We start from the raw sequence: 13840 nt of genomic DNA on the forward strand, positions 1-13840 counted from the left end.
CTTAAAAAAGAAACTTTTGGAACACGTATTGAAAGGATCCATTCTCATAAGCATTTCGTGTTATACTAAGGGAAATGTCACAGAGGGATATAATTTGACACTTCTAAACTTGTGGTATAGTGAGGCTATTTTTAAAAAGATTTTAGCCATGGACAAATATATAAATATAGTTGTTCCATATAAAGCTGTTTAATATAGTTAGTATAGTATTATTTGATACAGTTTGACACAGTTAATAAATATTTGTTTCCTGTGAAATTAGGTCCCAAGCTTTTCTTAAATATAGGGAATTGGGTTAATATAGAACTATCTTTTTCTTTCTTCCATTTTTCTGTGCTCTGCTCTAATGTCTAACTGGCTGTGAATATTTTGGGATATTGACAGTTTTCCAAAGTTGCTGGCATTAATATATTGCTGAGTTTGCTCTTCTGAACAATGAAAGGTTAGTGTAGGGGAAGTTGTGTAATTTATGATAGTAGTGAAGAATTTTAAAATAAGTTTTGACTTGAATTTAATAATTTGCTCTGAGGGCATGAAATGTCTTTTTATATACTAAAATTTGATTTTTTTTATTAGCTTGAATCTTATGACTTAGGGAAATAAAATTACAGTGTTTTGTAGTGTAACTCTAACTGGATAATACTAGCATGTTTCTTTTCCTGGAGTTAAGGTTAAAGGGAAATGGCTGTGATATCAGGGCAAACGTATACTTTTATTTAACTGCAAGCCCTTGTTTTTCCTAGAAGTTCTCAAATTATCTATCAAAGATGTGGACTTTCTCAAACCAAAAGTATAAACCAGTATTTCCTTTTTAAGGGACTGTTGGCACCAAATCACCTTGCTCATTTGACATTGATATTGCCTAAAGATTTTGATTAGTGCACATTCTAGTATTTTCTTTCTTAACCTTAATTTTGTTCTCTGCCTGTGAGATTTAAATATGTATAATAAATACATGCCATTTACCTAAATGTTTTTCTTTTTTTAACTTCTTGACATATTTTTAAAACTTTCAGCATCAGTCAAGTGTTTATTAAAAGCTTTCTATTTTCCCGTGATTTATTACAATGCAGTATATCCAATCTAGGAGAGTCATGGAATAGTTTAGAATAGCAATTCATCTTTGGCCTTGAGCACTTATATTCCTCTCCTCGTTGTTTGTTGTTGTTGTTGTTGTTTTCCTTTATTTGTTTGTTGTTGCTATATTTCAAAGGAAAAAAAGGCAAGAGCAAAATCATTTTTGTTTCTATAGGCCAACTATAGGTTATTAGAAGGTGTCAAGAAAGAAAATGACCTATACATGTGTTTGTGAACACTTAGGAAGTAGCATTTTATAATTGCCAGTGTCATTATAGAAGTGGCTGGATAGGACTTTGGGAAAGTTAATTGTCTCAAAACTACAGAGGCAAGGTTCTACAGCAAAGGTCAGCAGACATTTTCTTAAAGGGCCAGATAATAGATACTTTACACTTTGTGGGCCATACAGTCTCTGTTGCAACTACTTTAACTCTCTTGCAACTGCACAGCTACTCAGTCTTACTGTTGTAGCGTGAAAGTAGATGAATGAACTATATATAGATAGTACGTAAATGAATGGACTTGGCTGTGTTCCAGTAAAACTTTATTTACAAAAACTGGTGACTAGGCTGCCAACCCATGTTCCATAGCATCCTAACAAATAATGTTCATAAGCAACCATATATTTGTGTAATTCTATATCCCACAAAAACATTTTATTATTATTGAGGATAATTTGTAAAATCATGGAGGACCAAGAGCTTCCTGTTTTAAAATGGCCTAGTAGATGTATACTGAAATATTTTCAAGTAAAGCAATATGATGACTAGAATTTCCTTAAAGATACTCTGTGGGGAAAAACTGGATGGATGTAGAAAAACCAAGTTTGACAAAATGTTGGTAAATACAGAAGCAGATGATGGGTACCCGGAAAAAATTCATCACACTGTGCTCTCTTCTGTGTATGTTTTTAAAATGTCCATATTAAAAAGTTACTACTTAAATAAGTAATGATCCAGTAAAGGGCCCTTCTCTTGAAATCACCTTAATATAGGAAGGAGATGAAGAAACAGAAATACAAGCTCCATCTTCAGCACACATCTTCAGAGAGATCGCTGAAATCCCAAAGCACAATCTGTGAAGAAAGCCTTCCAGATGCATGAAGGTCCAATAGGTGTGTGAGAACACCCTGAGAGGTGACACTTGTGGTTACAGATCCCAGTGAAGCCCAGAGAGCTCAGGTCTCCAAAAGGAATGGCCGGCGCGGACTTCTCCGCAGCCTTCAACACTAGCACTTTACCTACGAAATCCTCAAGGAAAGATTAACTTAAGAGTTTTGTACCAGTCCAAATAATCATTCAATATAAAGGCAAATACAAACATTTTTTAACATGTCAAGGTTCAGGAAATTTAGCTCTCATGAGCCCTGCTTCTACAAGATGAAGTTCACCCGACCAAGAAATGAAAGGAGAAACTACAGTTAAAATATTGGTAGTAAGCATAGAGTCCATTGATATACAAAATTAAGGCTAAAACAAGTGTGAAGATTAGGTTTTATACAGCAGAATATGAATGTTTAAAACCTTGACAATGTACTAATGACATAACTAACAAAAATTGGAAGAGTGAGGGACAGAAATGATATAACATGGTATAAACCTCATGTTTTAAAACAAGCTGTCAAAAGATGTCATTTAATCAATAAATCCAGTAAAAGAGGTATGGGGGTAGGGAAGTATGTAGGTAGGAGATTATTGATAGATAGGTTGGTAGGTAGGTAGGTAGATAGGTAGGTAGGTAGGTAGGTAGGTAGGTAGGTAGGTAGGTAGATGATAGATAGATAGATAAACACTAAGATAAATAATAAACTGGATGGTAGAGAAGAAAAAAGAAGCAAAACTATATTAAGTTCATCATCGCTTATATAGAGATAGAGATATATACAGAGGGTGCCAAAAAAAGTATTCACATTTTAAGAAAGGAAAAAACTATATTGTAATACTATATTGTAATACCAATAACAAAAGATGAAACGAAGTCACATTTGACTTCTGCAATTACAAGAGGTGCTCAAAGTGGTTCCCATCAGCGTCCAGACACTTCTGATTACGGCGAACTACTGCTTGAGCATAGATAACATCTCTTTAAATGCGTATACATTTTTTTGGCACCCCTGGTATATCAGGAGTACCAATTGATGGGATTGCCATTTTAAATTGAGCAGCTAGAGTAGGAACGTGACATTTGAGCAAAGATTTGAAGGAAGTGAGAGAGCCTGATAGTTATCTGGAGAAACAGTATTCTAAGCAGAGTTAATAGCTATTGCAAGATAATAGCTGGTGCATACAAGAAACAGGAGAGAGTCTAGAGGAGCTAAAGCTGAGTGAGTGAGAGGGAGAGTGACAGGAAATAAAGTCAAAGAAATAATAGTGTATCAGATAATATTGGGCCTTAAAGGCAGTTAAAGGAACTTAGAATTTTACTCTGAAATAACTACTACTCGTGAAACAAAAAAGTAAACCTTCCATATTATCAGAAGAAATACATGTGTAACTAAAAGCAAGCACAAACCATTTAGTAAACTATTTCCAGAAGATAAAGCAGCAATAAAAACAGAAAGCGTAAAAATTTTATAACACAAAATTTGATGGTTGAAAAGAGATTAAGTATATTTTATATTAATAAATATAAATAGGTTAAACTTTCCTATTAAAAGGTCGCAGATTAGATCACAAAGAAAACTATTTAGAATCATTTCAATAATAAAGAAACTCAGGAAGAATAACAAAATTAAAGGACAAAGACATAACTTGCATATACAAACAAAAAGAATGCAGGGGTGTCATGATCTTAATATTGAACAAGACTTAATACAAAAAGGATTACATTAGGAAAAAGGACATAGATCTGTATGAAGAAAGCCTTTAAATGTCTCTCAGGGGACACAGACTTAATGGAAAGGGTTATAAGATTCTTAGGTTAAGACGACTCAATATCATATAGATGTCAGTTTCCCTATGTTAATGTGGGAAAAAATTAGCATAGAGTTAATATGATCTCAACTTCAAAAAAAAACAGAAAACCAGTTAACATTTATTGAGTGCTTAATCTATGCGACTTTATGTGGTAGGTACTAGTTTACTGTTTGTCCATTTTCAATGAAGAAATGGAGGCACAAGGGCTAATGAAATGGCCCAAGGTTGCACTTGGAGTTAGGTAGTAAGTCAGGCTCTGAACTCAGGTGGGATGATTACGTATTCTGTGCTTTGAACCACTGTGCAGTGTTACTTCTGAACCTAATGAGAGAGAGAGAGAGAGAGAGAGTTCATATGGGGGGGAAAAATAAGCAAGAATAGCCAGAAAAATTCTTAAAGGAAAGTAGTAAGGGAGCCCACCCTACCAAATATGAAAATACAAAGAATGTTAAAACAACGTGGTTACTAGGACATGAGCAGACAGATCATTAGAAGTTCAGAAAAAGATCCAAATTCATATAGGTATTTAGAAAATTACAAAGGTAGCATTTCAAATAAGAGGGGAAAATGAATTATCAGTATTAGGGAGAGCTGTCATTAGAGGGAAATTAATTGGGTTTCTACTTCTTAACTTTGACCAAAATTAATTTCTAATGAATCAAATATTTAAACCTGAAAAACTAAACTAGCGGCATGGGAGAATTTTATAATATCCTCCAAGTAGGGAAGGCCTCTATGATACAGGACACAGGCCCCTTAAATCAGAGAAAAGATTGATAAATTTGACTAAAACATGAAAATTGTGTGCACAGAAAAACACCAGTAGCAAAGTAAAAAAAAATGGAAATTTCGTAACATTTTGTTGACAAAGGGCAGATTTTTTTAATATTTAAAGAACTTCTATAAAATAATATTTAAAGACAAAGTATCAAATTGAAAAAAATGGCAAAGGATGTAAATACCCACTTCACATAAAAGCAAATATAAGTAACACTTAGATAAAACTATGCATAAATCCTCAGTCTTACTACAAAGAATGCAAATTACAACTATGGTGAAATACTGTTCACCGGTGACATTGCAAAATAAAGTTTGATGATACATTGTTTAGGAAGGTGTTGGGAATCAGATACTCATTTAGAGAGTAAGAGTGTAATCAGTGGGTATGTGAATTCATATAACCTCCATGAAAAACAATTTAGCAATAGCTTTGAAATTTAAAATACACGTAACTTTAACCTGGCACTTTCTCTTGAAGTATTTTATCCTCAAATATCTATGCCCACATATAAGGATATTCACTCTAGTAGCATGTATTTTAATAATAAAAGACTGTCAGTAGTCTGTTTTAAAGATGTACCATAGCATTTGTTGAACCAATGTAATTCCATTCAGTCACTAAAAGCAAATGAGATAAGTTTAAAAAAAAAACAGATGAGTAATGGGACAGTTGCATGCTACCATCTGCGTTTTTAAAAACCTCCACAAATATATACATAGATGCACAAACTTATGTATGTGTAACATTGTCTTTGACAGGAATGGGTAGCTGGTCCACAGGGATGGGAGGAAGACCAATATTAAGTATAAAAGACTTAATTTTTTTACTTAGTTTTTGTACTTTTGAATTTTGTACCATGTACTTATTTTATCTATTCAAAAGAAATAAAATAACTTAAACATTTTAAATCAATCATATTGCTAGAAAATACCTAAGGGTCCTAGCCCCTAATGCTGTAGTTGAGCAAACTGGGACGCTCAGAGGACAATACCGAGGCCCTGAGTGTTTAGTTTAGAAGACAGTTAGCACTATTGAGACCTGGATTCTAATCCTGATTTTGACATATGACTCTTAATAAGTTATTTTCTTTCTGGGGTTCTCAGTTTTCTCATCTATAGAATAAGGGGTAGGATTCATCTTCCTTTGTTTTCCAGCATTAGTTTTTCAGGCTAATTCATAGAGCCAAGCAGAGGGTTGGGATCGTAGGGTTTGCCAGCATATCCATCTTTAACCAGAGCATCCCTGGACCTCTGGGTAAGACAGAGTGTAACTAAATGTTTCGAAACTTGAAAAAAAAAAGTCTGAAAGTCACAGTCCACGGTAAAATGATTGTATATAGCAACTTAAAGATTCTCGATGCCAATGTTAAAACACATTAACATGTCGTGATCAGCTATGAAGTCAGTCTCAAGTGATTGTAAATGACTATTTACATTTTTTAATAAATGCCAGGCTCACATTTCTGTATGCTCTCTTCAGTGGGAAGGAGATGGGAGTTAACGACATTCACATGAAGGGTGTAAAGTCTGTTCTAGGCCATAGTTGTGTTAAGGTATGCATGTAGAGTCCTGAGGGATTTTTCTCTGAGCTGATGGAGTGGAATATAATATTTGGCTCTGAGGCTGATAACATTGGTTTTTAGTAACTGAATGCTTTCTTTTTTTCCTCCTTTGGTACTTTTTGGGGCTGGGAAAGTAAAAGGCACCAAGGGATAAATTAAGCACTTGGCAAGTCAGAAACATATTCATTATTCTTTCTGAAACTTAGGTCTGAAATGTAGGTTCTCAAAATTAAACTAACTGCACAATGACTCCACTCTTTGAGGAAGTTGTAAAGGCACATATGAGTGTGAGTGATTTCCTTCTAACATTCAGAAGATGGTAGTGATTAAGGAATGAGGTCACATGACCAAGTTTTTTCTTTTTTTTCTTTTTTTTTTCTTTTTTTTTTTTTCAAGTTTTTTCTTTTTTAAAGGAGAGTGAACACAAAGACTAGAAGTTTACCCAGTAACAGTGAATTCATGATACAACTACTTACTAACTGGTTATTCCTCGTAAAAAACATGATGGAAATGCAGGTCTAAAAGCCAGCTTGAGGAAGAAGCAAGAAAGTTTAGTTTATACTTGATAGCAAGCACTTAAAGCCAATATTAAGTGTTTTAAAAAGTAGATGAAAAAATTTGTGTGATGTGCATATATGTACATGTGTTTGTATAAAATCTTGAAAACAAACCACAGTGTTCATTACTATTATCTTACGATGATAGGAGTTTCAGAGACTTTTCTTTTATCTGCATTTTTTAACTTTTCTATAAATACTACATATTAAATAAACAAAAACCTATTATTTGTTATATACACACACATACACATCTAACATTTGTTGTTCTGTCCTGACTGTAGATGTGTCCTTTTTGTATTTTCTAGGTGCACCAGAGGCTTTCTTCTTGGCAGAATTTGGGAGTCGTTTATTGCAGTACTGTTGTGCCCTCTGATGGTGAGTTTTGGCAAATCCATTTTTTGTGTCTAATTTTTTTTCCCCTTAACTCAGTGTTTCCCATTCTCTAATTGACATATAAATCATACTCTCACTTAAAAGTGCCTTGGAGTCAGAGAGAGTAGGGCGGTGCTAAAGAAGAGAAGTGACATTTGAATGAGGATCTGGAGAATTCAGAGCAGAAATCAGTAAGAAGAACTAATAGACCCATCAAGTTTTCATCGATCATGGAATATTACTATCTTATTTTTTCATTTGTTTTAAAACCAGGGACATAGTTATTGTGAAGATCACAGAAGCCCCATCTTTGGTATTTCCTAATCACTCGGTCTTCATATTATGGCTGATGTTCAATCACTCCAGCCCTTTCATGGTATCAGAGACGAAGCCTCCTGCCCTTGCTTGTCTTTTTCTTCCCTTAGGCTCAGGGCTATAACACTCTTCTCTGATGTGGAAAAGAACGAACAGATGCGTGAGCACTATATGCGGTTCTTTGTAAATGTCCATAATGCTGCAAATTGGCAACGGGATCTCAGTTTTATTTGTTTTTCTAGTCATGGAGGAGATATGTCACTATTCTTCTCATTTCTCTTACTCAATATTGCAAATTTACAGTTTTGATTGTCTGCTTAGGGTTGACTGTTAAATGTATTTCCTCTGTGTGAAGTTTAGTGTGATAGAACTCTAATTTCAACCTTACAAACGTTAATTCATAGGTAGAGCAACCACTGAAAGAGCATCCTGCAAATTTATAAGGACACCTGAAACTGAAGAAATCCCAGATAAACTGTGAAAGTCTGACAGATCCCCTTTATTTAATCAGTACAGATATGTGCGGTGTAATCAGAACCTTCTCCCCAAAGCTGTTTAGTTATCTGAATACATAGTCAGCGTGTTCATATTTGCTAAATTCTCTAAACTGGGAGGAAATGTCCATTTGTGATTACTCATTTGTTTTATGGAAAGGTTGAAAGAAAAAATAGGCCAGAATCAAAACAAGGATGATAGTAACTGGCTTTCTTTTCCCTATCTCTTAAAGACATAAAGAAATGATAAAGTAATATCAGTATATACATTAAAAAGCAGCACTCAGTACTTTGTGACAGCTGAGGACAGGTACCTTTAGGTATATTGCCCCCAGTAAATACTCAATATGTACACAATGCCAGTATTTCCTACATGGCCGAAAGCCAGCAGACCATAATGCCACCTCCCCATGACACTTACTTTGTTCCCTCCTTAGCCCCTCCAAAGCAGTAAGTGGGTTTCACGCTTACCCCTGACACTGTCTTGGCCCATTAAACAGCCAAATGGGTGCTGTCCACATCTCTGCCAGCACCGCTCCTGTTTCTTGTCACCTTCCTCCAGTACCACTGCAGGGTGACATCTATGGGTGGTTTCAATCAAGAGAGAATTCCTCTCAATGTAAAAAAATGTTGTTCGTAGTGCTGAATCCTCTCCGCTTTTGCTGAACTAGTGGCATTTCATTCATAAATTTCTACCTTTTATAATACTATCTGAAATTGTTACATATTCAGTGTCAGTATGTATAAATGTATTTTCAGTAAGTTATATATATTTAATATCAACTAAGTTCCACCAACAGGACACTATGTGCCAGTGGTTGTTATATTCAGAGGCAATTAATTTGAACCAATGAGTTCATATTGATACTTACATTATTAATTTATGACTGCCCTTAATGCAGAGACTATTGTCCTGTATACCAATCTGTGTGGAAATATTTCAGTAACGTAACAATGGTATATATAATTGTTCTGGGGTATCTGGCTGCGTGTTACCCCAGAACATAAATGCTAGTAGATTGTCCCTATGTTGCATGAGGAGTTGAAGGTAATATTTTTATAAAAGCTAAAAGGACACATACTTTAAAAAAAAAATGAGTGGCTCCTAAAATTCCTACCAGTATTACTGCCCTTCTTAAGAAAACCAACTCATATTAGTTATCAAGAAATAGAAGCACAAAATTCTTTGATTTAATACAACTCAGTGTCCTTGTTATCCTCAAATGATATATCTTTCTTGTTTTGTACACTTAATTAATTTTACGTTAGGTCAATATAGCATATGAGAAAATTCAGCTACTTTAACAGAGTGTAGCCACCAGCACTAAACATCTCTACCATCATTCATTGCTCTTTGCTGTGACTGCTGGGTCATATTCTACATCAAATGAAGGCTTGACCCTCATTTTTCAAAAATCTGAAACAGCGCATTATATAATTATGATCTTTATCTACTATATACTGCCTCTCAGTAAGTGCTTATTAATTATGTTGTTTGACAGATCTTGTAGTTATGACGATGATGCTCGTGTAAAATATATAGGTTATCTTAGACACTGAGCCTCCATGCCAAAGAGTCTTCATTTTTCTTGTGTCATAAATACTTTTGAGGGTTGGGCTCTACATTCTTTCTGTAGAAGAAAATTTATATATACACATAGGAAATCTTACATATAACTCTTGGAGTCCCTAGCCTTATGGACAGACCTCAACTGGAGAGGGGCTTTGGATACGGTGCACACTGGTGCATGCGCATGCCCATGTACCCTTTCCTAAGAGGCATTGTGCTGAGAAGTTGAGACAGTGTTTAGAGTCAGGCTGACCTAGGTTTGCATCCCACTTCCGCCACTTAGCCACCTCTAACGTTAGGCAAGGTAATTAGCTCCTCCAAACCTCTTCCGTCTTCTGTGAAATGGAGATAGTAATAGTTACCACCTCCAAGACAAAAAACGTACTCACCCTGCAGAAATAGTACTTATACCCACCAGAAACTCTTATTCGATAAAGGGTGGTTGTGGTAGTGTTAAAAACCCTTAATCTAAAACATGTCATTTGGGGGTTCTCATTTTAATTCTTCTGTGCCCCGGATCCTCAAATGTAAAATGACTCACAGTGAAATTTTTATGTTATATGATTTATAACTAAGGCCTTCAAAGCCTTTGGGGTTCCCTTTCTTATTAATGGAAGTTAAGGCTGAGAGTAATTCTGCTATATACAGGTGGATTGTATAATACATCATCCAATCCAGGACACTTTAGGGAGTGAAAAGGGGCCAACAAGGGTTGTCCTGACAATTTTTAACAGTGTAAGTAAGCCAGAACATATCTTCACGTTAGGTACAGGGAAAATGCCGAAGGTGAGCTAGAATAAGAGCAAGGAAAAGTAGCCTCTTCTAGCGGCTTTCGTTTCTCTGTACAGAAATGTAATGCTACTCAGTTAACTCTGTGTTGAGAACTGTGGCAGAGTTGTGTTTATTTTGTAGTTAACAAAAGATAAGCTTTTCTTAAAAATTGAGGGCAAATAATTTTAGTAATGAAGGTTATTGAAAATTCCTGTTTAATAATAAACAATCAACTGTTTAATCAATCCAAGTATAGATAATATATGAATTCTTAACCTAAGTTCTATGGATGGTTTGAGGAACTAGATATATGCCCAGTTTTTTTCTTTGGTTATTGTCCTGCTACTTTTTTTAAAGCTTCATTGAGATGTATTTTACATACCATAAAATTCACCTATTGTTGTGTAACCATCATAACAATCCAGCTTTAGAATACTGCTTCCCCCCTGAAAGTTCCTTTGTTCCTGTTTTGCAGTCAAACCCTGCTCCTACCCTTAGTTAAACGTGTCACTATAGTTAAATGTTTCCTAAAAATGTCATATAAATGACTCACAATATGTAGTCTCTCTCATCTGGCTTCTTTTACGTATCATAATGCTTTCGAGGTGCATCCATATTATAGCGTATATTGTAGTTCTTTATTTTTATTGCTGAGTATATAAGCAATAATATACTCAGCAACCAACTATGGAAACACCACATTTTACTCATTCACTCATCAAATCAAAAACATTTAGATTGTTCTCCATTTTGAACTATTAAGAATAATGTTGCTGCCGACATTTGCCTGTAAGTCTTTGCATGGACATATGTTTTCATTTCTCTTGGGATAGATACTTAGGAGTGGAATGTCTGGGTCATATGATAAGTATATGCTTTTTAATAAATTGCAAAACTGTTTTCCGAAGTGGCTGTACGCTTTGCATTCCCACCAGCAATGCACAACTGTTCCAGTCTCCCAATATCCTCCCTAACTCTTGGTAGGGCCAATCTTCTTGATTACAGGCAGTCCAGTGTATTTTTCTCATTGTAGTTTTAATTTGCATTTCACGGACGATAGTGATGTTGAGCATCTTTTAATTTACGTATTAACCATTCAAATATTTTCTTTGGTAAAATGTCCACATTGACTGTCTTCTTAGTACTGATTCGAAGGGGTTCTTTCCATATGCTAGAGTTTTGCCTGTTACTTTAAAGATAGTTGGGAGGAAAGAGAAGATGATTTTTTTTTTGAGTCATGTTGTGTTATTAATGGCCATTTTTGTGCACAGTTGTAAATTCTGTATTTATTGTCATCGTCATATTGAAGGCACAGACATACCCCACCACTGTCTTTCATCCCAACTTTTGAAAAAATGAAACAACAAAAAAATGAAAGTAATGAAACTACTTAATCACCAAAGATGATGCAACGTAAATCCTCAGAGTTTTAAGGTGGCAGTATTTTCACCATGTAAATATGAACTTGGGAAAGTTGAAACACCTTATACTTTTCCATTTTTGAAATATATTCTACAGTTTGTATTTTTTTTGTAAGTAGAAATTTCAGTTGAAACTACTAAAATGCAGTTGAACTTGTTCTGTCAAAAAATCCTTTTTTTAAAGAATTCTATAAAATTGACTTTCACATTGCCAAGAAAAGCAACCACATGAAATTGGAAAGACCCTTAAGCTTTTTTAAAATAATTTTTGCTTTATTTTTAAGTTACAGTTGGCATACAATATTATATTGGTTTCAGGTGTACAACATAGTGATTAGACATTTATATAACTTACAAAATGATCACCCCAATCAATCTAGTACCCGTCTGACACCATATATAGTTATTACAATAGTGTTGACTATATTCATTATGCTATACTCTACATCCCTGTGACTATTTTGTAACTATCAATTTGTGTTTTTTAATTCCTTCACCTTTTTCACCCACCCCCTCAACCCCCATCCCACCTGGCAACCATCAAAATGTTCTCTGTATCTGGGAGTCTATTTTTGTGTTTGTTTGTTCATTTATTTTGTTCTTTAGATTCCACGTATAAGTGAAATCATATGGCATTTGTTTTTCTCTGTCTGACTTATTCCACTCAGCACAATACCCTCTAGGTCCATCCATGTTGTTGCAGATGGCAAGATTACATTGTTTTCTAAGGCTGTGTAATATTGCTGTGTGTGTGTGTGTGTGTGTGTGTGTGTGTGTGTGTGTGACCTCTTCTTTATCCATTCATCCATACAGGGACACCCAAGTTGCCTCCATAGCTTGGCCATTGTAAACAGTGCTGCAATAAACATATAGATGCACATGTTCCTTCGAAGTAGTATTTGGGTTTCTTTCGATAAATACCCAGAAGTGGGATTACTGGGTCTTTTTTTCTCTCTTGTTTCAGCCTTTCTTTTAAAGTCTATTTTGTCTGTTGATAAGTATTGCTACCCCAGCTTTTTTTTTTTCATTTCCATTTTCATGAAATATCTTTTTCCATCCTTGACTTTCAGTCTGTATGTGTCTTTCAATCTGAAGTGAGTCTTTTGTAGGCAGTATATGTAAAGGTCTTTTTTTCTTATCCATTCAGCCACCCTATGTCTTGTTTATATGTCTTTCCAAATCCATTTACAATATTGTAGTTATTGCCATTTTATTATTTGTATTTTTGATCTCTTTTCTTCTTAAAGAAGTCCCCTTAACATTTCTTGTAATACTGATGTACTCCTTTAGCTTTTTATTGTCTAGGGAGCTATTTATCTCTCTTTCAATTTTAAATGATAGCTTTACTATATAGAGTAATCATGGTTGTAGGTCCTTGCTTTACATCACTTTCAATATTTTCTGCCAATCCCTTCTGGCCAGCAAAGTTTCTGTTGAGAAATCAGCTGACAGTCTTATGGGAGCTCCCTTGTAGATAACTAGCTGCCTTTCTCTTGCTGCTTTTAAGATTTTTTCTTTGTCTTTAACCTTCAGCATTTTAATTATGATGTGTCTTGGTGTGGGCCTCTTTGGGTTGATCTTTTTTGGGACTCTCTGTTCTTCCTGGGCTTGAATATCCATTTCTTTCACCAGGTTAGGGGAGTTTTCCATCATTATTTCTTCAAATAAGTTTTTCATTCCTTGCTCTCTCTTCTCCTTCTGGTACCCCTATGGTGTGAATGTTGGTGCACTTATTGTCCCAAAGGCCCCTTAAATGACCCTCATTTTTTTCTTTTTGATGTTCTAATTGGGTGTTTCTTGGTACCTTGTCTTTCAAATCAGCCTTCCGCTTCATCTAATCTACTGTTGATTCTCTCTAATGTGTTCTTCATTTGTTATTGTATTCTTCATTTCAGGTTTTTTTTATGTTTTCTATCTCCAATTTCATGTTCCCTATCTCTTTGTTGAAATTGTCACTGAGATCATTGAGCATTCTAATAATCAGTGTTTTGAGCTCTGCATCT

At 34.9% G+C, this 13840-nt stretch overlaps 1 protein-coding gene across 2 annotated transcripts in view; it reads left to right on the top strand.

The window, feature by feature from the left end:
- MCU (mitochondrial calcium uniporter) overlaps window positions 1-13840 on the top strand; it is a 182996-nt gene that overhangs the window by 132649 nt on the left and 36507 nt on the right. For both annotated transcript variants that reach the window (XM_019745865.2, XM_074339574.1), the window contains exon 2: window positions 7200-7269. In XM_019745865.2, coding sequence (XP_019601424.1) covers window positions 7200-7269 — 70 coding nt within the window. The remainder of the gene's footprint in view (window positions 1-7199; window positions 7270-13840) is intronic.

The sequence above is a fragment of the Rhinolophus sinicus genome, linkage group LG07 (assembly GCF_036562045.2).
Source record: "Rhinolophus sinicus isolate RSC01 linkage group LG07, ASM3656204v1, whole genome shotgun sequence".
NCBI classification, from domain to species: domain Eukaryota; kingdom Metazoa; phylum Chordata; class Mammalia; order Chiroptera; family Rhinolophidae; genus Rhinolophus; species Rhinolophus sinicus.